The sequence below is a fragment of the Artemia franciscana genome, chromosome 2 (assembly GCF_032884065.1).
Source record: "Artemia franciscana chromosome 2, ASM3288406v1, whole genome shotgun sequence".
In the NCBI taxonomy this organism is placed as follows: Eukaryota; Metazoa; Arthropoda; class Branchiopoda; order Anostraca; family Artemiidae; genus Artemia; species Artemia franciscana.
In genome coordinates this window covers 21,385,540-21,400,634 of record NC_088864.1, presented here as the reverse complement: position 1 = coordinate 21,400,634, position 15,095 = coordinate 21,385,540, and the positions used below count along the sequence as shown (strand labels likewise).

Below are 15,095 nucleotides of genomic sequence, written 5' to 3'. Positions count from 1 at the left end.
ATTGCTCATATATCCTTTTGGAACTCGAATGCACATAGCGTATTTTGATGAAGTTCAATATCCTAAATATTCCTTCAAAGTTTCAGCTTAATCCCCTCACCTTAGTAGATGTAGTATTCGTGGCTGTAGTAATAGTAGTGATAGTGATAAATTGCACAGAGTGCCTTTAGGTTAGTTAACATCCTCCTCAAAATGCTCTGAAAGTGTCAACTTAATGCTCTGAGTGGTTCCTAAATAAATGATTATATGCCCTTTTGACAATCTGCCCACACATTGTGTGTTTTAATTTTGTTCAACTTCCCATTAACGTTTCCTGAAATTCTTAATGCCCTTAGCCTTAGTAGCAGTCATAATAGAAGCATTACCTTAGGTAGTAACAGTAGCTGTTGTATTAGTAGCAGTAGCAACAGTAATAGCAGTAGCAGTATGCACACATTGGCTTTGTGGTGAGTTGAGCATCCCCTTTATCATGCCGTGGAAGTTTCAACTGGAAGTTTTAATATGCTTAGCTGTTCCTAATATATTGCTCATGTGCGGTGGTGGGAGTAGTAGTAGCATTAGTAGAAGTAATATTAGTAGTAGTAGGCTAGTAGTAGTAGCAGTAGCGCACACATATTGCCTTTTGGTCAATTGGTCATCACTCTCGTCATTTTCTGAAAGTTCCAACTCAATACTCTGTCACTCCTTAGATACACCTTTAGACAAACAGCAGGCACACAGTGTGTTTTGATTTAGCTCAACACTACCTTCAACATCCCCTAAGAGGTTCACCTGAATGCGTTTTGCCTTTTGGACAAAAAAAAAGTCAAACATGCCCCCCCCCCCCTCTTTTTCTGATTAAGAAAACACTATATGTAAGCAAAAGGCACATTGTACTACTTACTGCTCTTGCCCCAAGGCCTTTCGGGATTCTTTCTTGTCATCTTCAAAGATGAAGCTATTTGACGTTTCAACTATACTAAACAATATATTTATCTCAAAATTCTTGCTGGATGTGGTTGGCTGCTCTATGATCACTATTGATGCTTATGAATAAAAAAAGTTTATTTACTTGAAATCAAGGGGCAACATTAAAACTTAAAACGAAAAGAAATTATTCCGTTAAGAGCACAAAAACTTTTAATTTCCCTTTGAATGAGCCTTCTCCCAATCTTCTAGGACATTCAGTTAGATACGATCACTCTTGGAAAGAACACACAACTGTGATCTTTCATCTGGCAAATAAATACAAGACTCCACGTTTCTGTACACAGGAGCTTGAAACCTCTACAGAAGGGTTCCCTGATATTCTGGATCTGATGCTGTAATTTTCATTAAGGTCACTTGACTTTTTAGGGATGTTGCCCCCTTTTTTCTAAAAATTAGGCAAAATTTCCCAATTTCTTACCTTTTGATCGTTGACATTAAACTTGATGAATTATACATTTTCGGAATCAGCATAATCATCTCATTCTTTTAATGCTTCAATTAATTTAAAAATTTCGGTTTTGAGAATTTCGGTTAATTTTAGGCCCAGTCGTTGCTTATTTACAGTTTGTACTGCTTGGTACAGATTGAACATTTATAATGATTTTTCCCAGTAAGTTTGTTGAAAAATAATTAGTAAATAGAATAGTTTACTCTGAGAAAATTACAGTCCAATTTATTTGCAAAAAAATATAAAAAAAAGAATGGCATGAAGCTCTAAACTTATAAATTATGTGCATGTGTATGTTTTTTTTTCAAATGAGAAAATAAAATCATATAACAGTTATAACAAACAGATGTGTGAAATTTCGTTTCACAATAATTCGAACGGTAATTCTTAGACTCAATTCCATTTTTAAGGGCGAATTTGATGGAGATGACCAAAGGCTTATCGAGGATTTGCGTTGGGGGGGGGGGAGGGGAGATTGATGGTTACAAAAAGCTTAAAAACGCACAAAAAATTTACTTATATATATTTTTGCTATGTATTTACGAGTTGGACAGAAATCTCGTGTGAGTTTCTAACCCAGAAACATCCTCCTGGATACAGTCTAGGAAGTGAAACATTTGACCTGTGTAGATCTGAACGTCCCCATGCTAGAGCCCTTGGCCCAGACTATCTGATGAATTTCCTTTTTTAAGTAGATTTCATTGCTACTTTTGGACTCTCTGTTTCACTCCTCCCCTACTTACTTTAAATATCATGTAATCTTTCTTTTGGCCTTTCCTAGGTAGATTCTTACAGTCTTGCCAATTGGCTTAACTTAAAAAGGGATGGTCGGGTGGTGACTCACCGACTGATCAAAAACCAGTGTCTCATGATTAGTAATGGGGGGATAGTAAAGGGGAGAAACTGCCAGCAATTGATATGGAGCAGTGGATGGGTAACAGATTCATCCTCGAGGCTTATGATTGGCGGGATCTCTTGAAATCTACTCGGCATGACTCTTGTCAGAGAGATCCAGAGAGATGAGTGAATTTATTTTTTAGTTCAGCACATTTTTGTGAGCTTGAGTTGTAATAGTAAGATGTTTCCCATTCCTACACAGGCTTCCTTTGTCAGTTATTTGACTGAATAATGTCATCTCTAGAGAGACAGAGAGAAACAGTGAAGAGTATAGTGAAGAGTATTATTGGAGTTAAGGAAAGAGGTCCTATACTAATTTGAGATATTTTGGGAAGGAGGATTATAGGCTTGTAAACCCATGGAAAAAGACTGTGGCGCTTACTCCCCACAGGTTTTACACTTGTAGTAGCCATACCTCTCATACTCTTGGCCACTCTAAAGCCCAAATACCGGTGAGAGCAGATCACGAAAAAATATGTGGTTCGCCACAGATAGTCCGTAAAAGGCAATGGGCCATGATTCCTATGATACCTATGATACATGATTCCATGATACCATGATACCTATACTAGTGACATCAGTGGTAGCACTAATGACGTGACAGTACAAATACTGACAGCAGCGGTTGTCAGAATACAAATACTAGTGGTATCTATAGACTATGAGCCCTATTTGGACACTGGCTGCAAATTGAACGCATCTTTTTGAGATACGGTTTAATTTAGCCTATTATAGCCTATGTAAATTACGCAAATAGACACGGAATTAAAAAATAATCTCGTTAGTCGAAAAACTTCGCAATCTTGGCTCTAAATAATATAAACCTATTGTGTTAGCGAGGGACTCTTTGGTCTCAGAGGGTTTAGGCATAGCCTAGTGAAAAATATAGTAATTAGAGAGAGAGAGAAAAAAAAATGACCATTTTGGCCGGAATAATGACATAATTTTAGTATTCGAAGAATTGAATGAATAAAGTTGAATTAATGGGTAAATTGAGTTGAGGTGTGAATTGGTATTGCAGGAGTGGGATATCTCCGTGACTTTGGGGGCAAAAATAATGATGAAAATATATAGAATGCTTATGGCTGTTTACTACTAGAAACGCTAGAGCGTTTCCTCCGACTAATGTTTTTAACAGAAAGAGGCTCTAATTTCAAAAGTTTTCATTTTAATATTACGACATGGGAAGTTTCCAATCTTCCCTTTATCTATATTATCTATTATCATTTTAGAATCAAAACATAGGAAACTTGTAGTATTTTCTTTATCTGTTTTCTGCACTTCTTGTGTTATGTGTGTTTCGTTTTGTTATCCTGTTTGACCTCTATAGCTAGGTATTTGGAACACGAGTTTGAACTTGAGATCAGTTTCTTACCTAACTCTAATGTCAAAAGTTTTCATTTTAATATTACAACATGGGAGGTTTCCAATCTTCCCTTTATCTATATTATCTATTATCATTTTAGAACCAAAACATAGGAAACTTGTAGTATTTTCTTTATCTGTTTTCTGCACTTCTTGTGTTATGTGTGCTATGTTTTGTTATCCTGTTTGACCTCTATAGCTAGGTATTTGGAACACGAGTTTGAGCTTGAAATCAGTTTCATACCTAACTCTTCATTTTCTTAGTGTTGAGATCCTGTAAAGTTATTATTTGGTATCAAAGAAGAGTTGATTTCTATTTTAGTTTTAAGATTTGTTTTTAATTTAAAGATTGAGCTTGATGCCCATGTTTGCTTTTCGATTTTTAAGGTTAAGTGTGGAACCCGAGTTCGCTTCAATTAATGTGCCCAAATGGCTGTTTTAGCAAAATGATCCCTGCTAATTGTCAATCCTGTTAAAGTGTCTGATCCAAACTCTGTGGACGATTGGGAGGAGATAAGGACTTATCATCAGTTGCTGATCAGTCTTATAATTTTGTATGCTTTTGGCATCTATTCAAAAAGAACTGTCAGTCAAGCTAATTGTGAGTCAAACACTCAAACTTCTTGCTATCAAATGTAAGTTGATTCAAATTATCTTGGATTTCTATATTATAAATTTATTCGTTATTTACTTTATGAACTAGAAATTCACTTGAACCTGACTTTGACAATAACGAGCATAATATTCTATTCTCTTATTTATGTACCGACACATCCTGTTGTTTTAACGTAGAAAGGGGCAATTCGACAAGAAAACTATTTTTGTGGCAAGTCATTTGGGGTCAGGGGCGTCGTTTTAAGGGGGGGGGGGGAGTTGCCACCCCCCAAAAAAAAAATTTGGGGAAAAATTATTATATATCCCATGCCTCTTGAATATCCAGATATGGACCCCTTCTTGCACCAGAATAAAATTCTGGTGATTCACCCCTGGAAATTGTAGAAGTTACTTTAGAATACCGACTGAGACTGATCTTCTTTCATTAATTTTACGTCACACATTTCCCTACCCATTCGCCCTAATAAAAAAAAAATCGAAATATTAAAACATTGAATCTTCGCGCCACTATATTACCAGGTGAAATTTTTTATCTGTCTAGCCGAAAACATTCGAGACTGGCTTCCTTCCCTCCCCATTACGTAACGCCCGTGGCGAAGAATATAGTGCATAATACCAATTTAGTTTTTGCGATCGAAAACGCATCGACTAAGTGCACAACAGAAGGGTTTCCCGTTGGAAGTACCTTTACAGTGGATTTTTATTCTATATTAAATAAGAAGTCAAGTACTAAGTCAGAAACAATCAAATTTAAAATTGAGAGAGCTCCTCATTCCAAATAAGCAAGTAAAAGATTAAATAAAGAAAATTTTCAAAAAGTCGTCTAGCTATATTCGCGAAAAAATTTAGGATATCGTCCACTAGGCCTAGATTGAAGGTTTTCCTCTCTTAAGTACCTTAAGTTGTATGGACTACCTGACCTTTCAGGAACGGGTAACTTTGCAGCATTACTTCCTGTGCAACTAGAAAATTCAACAGATAAAATTTGTAATACTTTTAAAATAGAGCAGCTTTCTCGTAATTTCTAGTCAATAGCAACTGGGTCGTCCATGGGGGGAACCCATAGTTTGGTGCTACAAACTGGCCAAAACGCTATTTTTCCGTTACATAATATAATTGTTCACTTTAAAAAGGTTCTATAGCTTTTAACGTCCACTCGAATTAACCCCCTCCCCCTGATCATTTAGGACTATTGGTTCGATGTAATCACCTCTAGGAAAAAGCAACAACAATTAAACACACATCCGTGATCTTTTTCATATGAAATAATGCAAATTTCAAATTTTTGTAGATAGGAGCTTAAAATCTCTACAGTACCTTTCTTTAACATTCTGAATCCAGGCATGTCATTTTCATTAATATTAACTTGCTGTTTTAGTAGGTTTTTCTTCATTTTTTTTTTTGGAAATCAGGCAAATTTTCTCACACTTGCAGCGTTTGATGTTTAACATTAAACTTAATGAAATTTTATATATTTGAAGTCTTTATAAAAATTAATTACTTTTGATGCATTAATTGTTACCAAAATCCTTGTTTTAGTGTTTTGATTACTATTGACCCGAGTTGCTCTTTTATTACATTTCCTTACCACGACTTGTTTGATTCTACACCATACATTTTATATGCGTATCGGAATACAGTTAAGTTTTCCTGGAATCCTGTTTTCCTTCATTCTTTTTATTTGTCTTAATTTTCTATTAACTCCTCAAATTTATATGACGGGAGTCCTTCCAGAGGAGAATTTTCTTAGAAGAATATTAAAGGGGGAATGTTCCAGGGAAGGTATTTCCTAATGCGGGGAATTTTTCGGGTGATTTTTAGTAGGGTGAGATTTTCTAGGTGGGAGAACTGTTAGTGGGTGGCCAGTTTCTGGAACTTGTAACCCATACGGATGTTTGAGTCATACAAATTTTTTAGCTTCTCAATCGACGGAACAGAATTCTTAACCATTTTATAATTTATCAAAACATATATTTGAGACATTTTGTATCCAACTATGTCAGTATATTTTCATAATTTATTAATAATAAACACGTTGACGATTTTACTTGGTACATATGTGTAAAAAAAAGAAAATAAATGCAAGAAACCATATATCAGCCGATTTAAGAAAACTTCCCAATCGACCAATAAAAGCCTCCGTTTTGGTAGGATATTCAAATAACTCGTTAAAATTTTCCTTCAATCTGTAGAAAAGCAAATATTAAATAATAGTCCAATAGATATCACTTAAACTAGCCAAATTTTCCAATTTGATAGCAATAGTCTCCATTCTGGCAAGCTACTCGAGTAGTGCATTAAATTCCTCGACCTAGAGGAAAAGCAGAAATTCTCTAAGACAAAAACTTCTCAAAATTCTTCAAAAATATCCATAGAAATCAAATAATGTCCAGTCACCAACAAAGTCCTTCAATCACAATAACACTTTAAGAAATTCGAGACTTTGGGTAATAGCCACAGGGTCTTGCAATCAGCTTTGACCTAATATCATCTATTACCAGAAAATTGCTGGTGAAAGGATACTCTTGCACATATAACCTATTCAAAAAAAAAAAAAAAAAAAAAAAAAAACAGTCCGTAATCAGCCCCAGTTACAAAAGCATAATATAATAAGTCACCGGTAAAAGTGACCGCTCGCTCTTCAAGCAATATGGTGGATATAATAGACCTGCCAGTCCAACGAAAGCTAACTCGCTTAGCTTATGACCGCGGTTGAAGTTAGCCCCTTATTTAATTGCACAGATAACACTGGAGATAAATAGTTTTACAGAATAGCACCCAATACTAGAATTATGTCAAATCTTTGTTTGAAGCACGTGCTTGAACTCGAAAGACCAGAAGTTTTAAAATGTTTTATCAGCTTGTTTAATAATATTTATTGATTATGTGGATTAAAATTTTAAGCAAACATCATTTGCCACTTTTTGTGCATGAATTACCTATAGATATTCTCAGGAAGAAATTTAGTTGGAATATATTTCGGCCTTAAAAGTTGAAGAAGCAAAATAGATTACATCAAAAAAGTAGGACCTTTGTCCTTTTACGCCAATTTCTCTTGTGTGGCGCAATATTTTTATTAATTTGCTTTTATTTGTATTTCAGATAGCTAATAAAGACTTTGTATGCAACTTGCCAGATGGATTTAAATGGCACGAATGGGCCTAATCCAAATAATAAGGGTGCTCCAACTCCTACAACAAGAACAAAGCTACCAGTGCCAGCTGTAAGGACGAGTAAAGTAGCCCAGCCCAGCAAAGAGAATAAGTCCTTGCCTTACTTATCATATGATAGTAATCAAAATCCATTTTGTGAGTCATACCTATCCAAAGGTCCAAAAAGACCAAAAAATGTATATTATCCGCTAGCTTACCAAAAGTTTCCACAGCTTATTACTAGCTTACCACAAGTGCCTCAACGTAATTTTTGTACCCTGATCACTCAGAGCAATGAATCCAAAGGAAAAACTGAGTTAGATTTGCAATTGGCTGGCTCACATGGCTTGCCTATTAGTTCAGATAATCTAGCTAATAATTTTGACCTATTTGATAATTGTCCCTCTTCAAGATTAACAGATGATTCTAAAAGTGAAATTGCAATCAATAGGACGAATCCTTTTTGCACGAACAATGTCAGTACTTCTTTTATTAGAATTACATCAGACCTAAGTAATGGAGATGATTCTGCTGAACTAACTCGAAATAAAATTTTATTAGATGGTCCTATTCCTGTTACACGGAGACATATATCATGTTCAAATATTACTATACCTTCCCAACCAAATCCTGAAGAAAATAATGAATACAATCATAAGCTACCCGAAACGGCACCAAGATTAATAGAAATAAAGGAGCGTTGCTCACCTACACCTCTTGCTCCCTTTCAAGACAAATTAGAAGAAATTAACAAACACACCCTTAAGATACTTAACACCCCAACAGTATCGCTAGAAAACAAAGAATTTTACTTTATTGGAACCAACAAAACTTTCTTTGATTCCAAGCTGGAGGATGTAAAAGACTTAGCTCTTAGTGAACTTGGTCTTCCTTTAAATCATAAGAGTGCTATGGACGCTGCATTTGAATCTTTAGGCAATGCAAATTCTAAAAATCGTGATGATGATGAAGTAGGAACTGTAATTGAAAACCATAAGGGAATTGAAGACGTCGCGACAGTTTTAGAAGAATTTGATCCTCTTTTCTATTGCTTTGCAACGTCAACAGATGCTGATTTGACCTCCATTCCTCCAGAAAAACCAAATATTGCTGATCCCTTTGAAGCTGTGGTTAGCTCAAAAAGTTGTGCAAGGTCATTTTCATCAATGGATGGAGGTGTACTGTCTGATTTGCCTTCTATGGAAGCTGATAGTCATATTCCAGTTATGTCAGAAGAATTCAGTAATGATACACCTTCTCTGGGCGATTCCTCGCCAAGAGCTCCAAGAGAAATTAGCACTGGTGACCCGCCTTCAATTTTTAGTAACCCTACTCATATTGAAACCAAAAAAACTGGAAGTAGTTCTGGAAAGAACAACACGAGACTTCCCTTCCCAGAAATATCATTAGAACTCAATAAAAGCAATGAAGAAGAAGAAGAAAAGAATAACAATTCAAATCCCATTTTTGAAGGTGGTGAAGTGTCTTCCTTAGATGCTTTGTCATTAAGAGTCAACAAAGAACTTACTATGGATGATCCATCCTTTATCCTTAAAGAATCAAATACGGTTAAAAGCGAAAAGAAGAATAAAATTAGTGGCAAAACAAAACGACTTTCCTCGATCAATATGTCATTGCTAAAACAATCTATAATCGCTGGACATGATGAAACCAGAAATGATATTTCTGGGAAGCTTCCTTTCCCAGAAATATCATTAGAACTCAATAAAAGCAATGAAGATGAAGAAGAAAAGAAAAACACTTCAAGCCCCATTTTTGAAGGTGGTGAAGCGTCTTCCTTAGATGCTTTGTCATTAAAAGTCAACAAGGAACATACTATGGGTGATCCATCCTTTATTCTTAAAGAATCAAATACGGTTAATAACGAAAAGAAGAATAAAATTAGTGGCAAAATAAAACGACTTTCCTTGATCAATATGTCATCACTAAAACAATCTATAATCGTTGGACATGATGAAACCATTAAAATTTCTGGAGAATTCTTTGAAGGTTTGGTTCAAATGGGAAAGAGTGTTGACAAAAAAAGGTCATCTTTAATGACACTCATTGTCAATTCAATCAGCTTGAACTTTTCTGATTCCAAGTGCTTGAAACGGACTGAACAAACACGGAAAGTCATTTCTTTGAAATTAGAGAAAACTAACACCATTCAGCTTGTATTGTGCTCTGAAAAACGTGACACTATTTACATTTTTCTGTCCAGCAGTGAACGTTCCTTAGAATGGCTAAGAATCCTGTCATACCTTTGTTTCAAAATTCCACAAGGCTCTTTAGCCAGGAATGTGTTGTTTTTAGCTAAAGTTTATTACAAGGTATGTATCGATTTATTATTCTTACACGGAGCTGGAAACGTTCGAGCATTGCAAGTTTCCATCTATAGTACTCTAGGAAATTTAGCATTGTATAAACTAGGTATATGGAGTAAATATCTATGTCCTTCTCCGTTTGATCTTTAAAAACTAGCTGTAAAGCTTTTCAAATGAGCTGTAAAGCTATGATAACTATTGACTATGATAAAAATTTTAATTCCTCGTCCTTTGTAGATAAAGTCGCTAATTGAGGGGGGGGGAGGGGGCATATTCTGGAACATATATTTATTGAGTATTTTCATTAACCAAAATCGAAAAAAAAATCCTCCTATATTATGAAAAACTGTTCCTTGTATCTTCACTGAATATTAAAAAAAAAAAATAATAATATGTGAATTGGGGCCTATGACTGTGTGTGCTAATGGGTATACCACGAAGGATAGTGATGGACCTAATATATCCGCAGTCTCTTGACATGGTTAAATTTAAGAAGTATTTAAAATTAAGTTTTTCAAAAAAAGTCAATAGTTGAATTTAAAAAAAAGACGAGCAGAAATTAAGTAAAATAATAGTCCGAACTTATATGAACAGTAATCACTATAAGTGAATAAATGAAACTCCACAATGAATAATCAATTCAAATTTAAAGAGAACAGAAATGACCACGAACATGAGCTGGGCTAAGACCCTCTAAGCCTTTTAAAGGTGCGGCGGTAATTTGTAATTCACAGAAAACAATTTCAATCTCGGGTTGTTTGATTTTATTTGTCATAACGTCAAGAAAAAAGACAGAAAATCACCATAATAACCTGAATATCGATTACTGAAGAAGAAGGTTCCCTCTGAATGAAGCCCCAGCAAAGTTTACACCATGAAAGCTTGAATCTCGGATTTTAAAACTGATTATAGACCATCTTAATTCAAACATATTAAAGTGTGCAGGGATATGAACTAGTATTTCCTAATTAAAAAGACTCTCGGGAAGCTTTACCTTATGAAAACGTAGAAAACAACGGTACCCTGTGTTGCAACATCCCATGGAAAACTCTGAATATTTTCAAATGTATTCTAATGTTAAAATAAATATCCAACATTATAGTTTTTGAACAGAAAAATTAAAAAAAAACTTTGGAATTATTTATGCAATTAAATTATAATTAAAAAATATCAAATCGCAAAAGAACAGAAATAAACTCTAAAAAAAAACAACAAAAATATAAGAGAAGTAATGTGCGATTCTCCAGCCTAAATTGAACAGAAATAATAAGGAAAATAAAGATCGCTCAGAGCCATTGATTTCTCACAGGTCATCAAATCGGTGTTTCGTTTGCTGGTTCTTTTTACAAGAACAAGTGCCAGGCCTGTGACCCGACTTTGTGACATCTAGAATGAAACTCTAGGCTCTATATGGCCACGCAGAACATCAATAGACTGAGTTACGACAGATCAGAAGATATAAAGCCATAGTCAACCTTCAAATGAGCAGAAACTAATATGCATGAATAAATAGAGCCTAAAATGAACAGCAGCTAAAATGAATAGCTAATTCAAACTAAAATATACCAGATATTACTAAAAATGAATGAATCTAGTTCAAAATGGACATAAAATGTTCGAAAAATCAGATGAAACTGAAAACAATAGTAAGTTAAACTCTAGGCAAGCACTCTAGGGATGCACTCTTGGCGGAATAATCATAAATTACGCTTGTTTGCCTTGCAATTTCATGCGACTTGTTGGTCAACCAATATTTAATTATTTTTTTTTGTTAGCGTAAGTGTCTAAACTTGTGAATTGGGTCACTCGCCTGAAACTCTATGCAGGTGGGCCTCTTATTAGGCTCTGGACGCTTGTTGGCTTGCGAGTTCAGGCGATTTGTCGGTCAACCATTATTTAATTATTTTTTTGTTTGCGCAACAGTCTGAGCTCATGAACTGGGTGCTAAAGCTGGCCTAACACTCTAGGTGGGTGAGCCCTATTAGGCTTTGGACTGGACACTTGTTTGCTTGCGATTTCAGGCGAATTAATGATTATGTGTCAATTCTAAAACTTGACCAACCTGCCTGATACTCTAGGTAGGTGGGCATCTCCAAAAGCTAACACGCAATAATTTGTCCAATAAGTGAGTCATAATTACTCCCGTCGTTCACCCGTGCCCTTTACCCAAACAATTAGAAAACTATAGGTCTCCCAGTTCTCCTGCGAGTCCAGGGGACTTGTAGGTCACGTGTCAATCCTAGAACTTGGTAGTCTGCCTAAGACTCTAAGGGGGCAAGCCTATTAGGCTTAGGCCAGTTGTTTACCTGTGAGTCCAAGGAAATTTAGTCCCCCCTTTTACATAGAAGTCAGGTTGACATTGTCCTTTATGAGTCAACCCAAAAATCTCCATCATCTGCTTTTGGATGGATGGATGGATGATAGACTATCTATCAACAAGATGACATCATTTTTATACAATCCTGAAAAAGGCTTTTGCCTCTCACTCAAATTATCTGCTTTGGCTATTTCTTAAATTAGTCATGCCTTGGTGGCAACTTGATTTTAATTAAGAGTGGGTTCATTGTCTCCTCAAAATTCTTGAAGTCTGGAGTGTCGTTTGTGTTTCACTGAAATAGATATGCATTTTGTACTGTATATTTTGTTTCACCACAATGTCTTTATTAGTCGATAAAAACAACAAAACAAAATGATTTTATCTGTCAACAACAACAACAAAACAACAATAATTTGTTACAGGAGAGAGAAAAACTTTGTGGATTATACACTTTTTTGGTTTCCACTTGAGGATTTGGTTAAAATGGCCCCTTTTCTTTTTTTACTTTTTTTCTGATTACATTCATCCGAAAATATATCTCTTTAGTTTGCTCAAAGCAAATATTTTATACTGAAGAATAAAAAATTTATCTTTATAGATTAAATTGAAGAACAGTCTGTCGTACCACTAGATTTTCTATATGTTTGAATGGAATATCATAGGCAGCGCAATCGCGCCGCCTAAGCAAAGAAAGATGTTGGCACAATGTATTTTTATCTTTTGGTTTTAGACCAGGGCACTTCGTATAGAAGGAGTTGTCGTAGAAACTTCTAAAAGGGCTAGTTTGATTCGAAATTGAAGGTGCTAGCGCCCCTTTTAAAAGTCGAATGTAATTGAAGGACAAAATTCCCCCCTCCCAAGCCCAAAATTTACCCGAAAACATCCAATCAAAATTTTGAGATAGCCATTCTGTTTAACATAGTTTAAAAGTCCGAGAAGTATGTCTTTTAAGATGACAAACCCCCACAACCTTAAGGGCAAGGGTTGTAAGTTACGTCCTGAGAGCATACAAGGTTTTTTATTGAAAGGGTGGACGCATAAACATTGGGGGGGGGGTCTCAATTGACTGGTAATCAGAAGTTCTAGGTTCCTTTTTAAGATTCAAAGTGATTAGAGCGTAGATACTTCCCACCCCCTCATACCTGATGTTTTCTCGAAATACTGATAGAAGCTTTGAGATAGTTAATTTGTTCAAGATAGTCCTAATATTATATAAAAACAAGTTTTGGGGTTGAAACAAACCCCCAGAGCCTGGGGGCAAGGGTTGTAAGTTATGCACCAGGGATATTTAAGGTTTTTACGGAAAGGATGGCTGGATAAACCATGTAGGAGGCTCATCCGGTTCAAAATGGGAAGTTCTTGTTCTGTTTTAAGAGTCAAAAGTGATGGGGGCAACTAGCCTCCTCTTTCTGCCCTGATTAGTTGCCTTTCTGCCTCTTTTCACCTAACTAATCTTTTCACCAAACGAATCTGATTCAAATTGTGAGATAGCGATTTTGTTCGAAATAATCCAAAGAACATATAACAATGCCTCTAGTATTGACACAACCCCCCAGTGCCCTTGGGATAGGGTTGTAAGTCATGCCTTGGGGGTATATAGGTTTTTAAATTTTGCAAGAAAATCACTAGACATATTTTCAAATTTTCGGATTTATCAATTCTCATATCATTGAGTTTCCATGGTAACAGCTCCCGTCACCCTTTCCTGTGAATGTCTTTGTCTTCCTCCCTTGTGATGGCGTGATGATTATATCTTATTTTATTTAGTTATGAATGAAAAGTAGCCTATCCTCTGTTCTTTTTGTATCATTTGTTTCTAGTTAAGTTTTGTATTACAACTTATATGTTTTTCTACTCAAAAAACAAGTTTTCTCCTTATTTTAGGAAGGCGTGTCGGGACCCTTCTTAAGTGGTATTGCTGTTGTTGCCGATCGGTCGTTGATTTTCAGGCAAGCCAATGGGAAAATGTCCAAGATAGTCGATCTAAGAAAAATAAGGAAATTGGGCAAGTTTTCATTGATACTGTAAAACTTATACTAGTCTAAATCGATGGCCGTCTTGTCTTTAACAGATTGTTTGTTTTATGTATTATGTCTTTGTTTGTTAATTAATGGCATTAGTTTTGCTTCTAAAACATTTTTTCTAGCCGAAATGGAGTCTTTTTCTTACTTTCGATAAATAGTGAAGGTTAAGCTTTTGCAGCCTTACAGAAAAGGAAAATAGGCATCCTATCAACTTTAAGAATAAAGTTGAAACCTGTTTTTAGCTAGTTACCCAAGTTGAGAAAAAACCATCCAGTTGACTTTTTTTGTGGGGGAGGGGTCAACTTTGGAGGGAAATCTAAATGCTCAAAATCAAAATTAAATGACATCTGCTCCTAGGGCCAGCTTCGGATGCCTCTCGAAGACCTTATTTAAGCACTTTTTCAGGTTCAGTATTGTTCTTTCTTTTCGTTTGAAAATCAACGAATCGTTCTTTCTTTTCGTTCGTTTGAGATTAGAAATAACCTATTGACTTGGTTCCACCTTACCCCTCTAACAACATCTGAAAGTTTAAATTACATAAGACCGACCATTCTTGGGGGCTTAAATATGTGTTTTACTTACGCTCATACCCCTCTTTACTGCTACTACTTCTAACAACTTACTGGAGCACTAAGCCACCCGAAATAAATATAGATACGCACGCCCCTTCTCCATCTCAATCTGTTCAAAGCCTCCCTTTTTGTACCCTTCTAAAATGTTTCTATTTCTTTTCAATATTTCCTTCCAACATCCTCCCACACCATTGGGGGATGACCGGATTTTGTTTGGCCCCAGACAAATGGCTGACAAGGACACTCTTAGGCAATCTGTCATCCTTCATTCGCAGAATCTATCCTACCCATTTAATCCTTTCTCTCAGAAAAGAAGGATTCTCTCAGAATCCTTTCTAGAAAGTGGGATTCAACCACATTTTCGTACAGCTTACTGTTTGAGATGCAATCAGTCAGTCGGGTACCCAAA

The 15,095-nt window shown here is 35.7% G+C and overlaps 1 protein-coding gene across 1 annotated transcript; it reads left to right on the top strand.

Moving 5' to 3' along the window:
• The first annotated feature begins 4,246 nt into the window (after window positions 1–4,246).
• LOC136043993 (uncharacterized) lies at window positions 4,247–14,118 on the top strand. Its single transcript, XM_065729082.1, has 3 exons — window positions 4,247–4,314; window positions 7,397–9,779; window positions 13,975–14,118. The coding sequence occupies exons 2-3, from the start codon at window positions 7,431–7,433 to the stop codon at window positions 14,116–14,118; spliced, it is 2,493 nt and encodes an 830-aa protein (XP_065585154.1). The 5' UTR covers window positions 4,247–4,314; window positions 7,397–7,430.
• Window positions 14,119–15,095: the final 977 nt, after the last annotated feature.

What these genes read in the sequence shown, in the direction of transcription:
- LOC136043993 (XM_065729082.1), top strand. Translation starts at nt 7,431, where the DNA reads ATGGATTTAAATGGCACGAATGGGCCTAATCCAAATAATAAGGGTGCT. An exon ending in TAGCTAAAGTTTATTACAAG is followed by an intron (nt 9,780 to 13,974) that starts GTATGTATCGAT and finishes TCCTTATTTTAG; the next exon opens with GAAGGCGTGTCGGGACCCTT.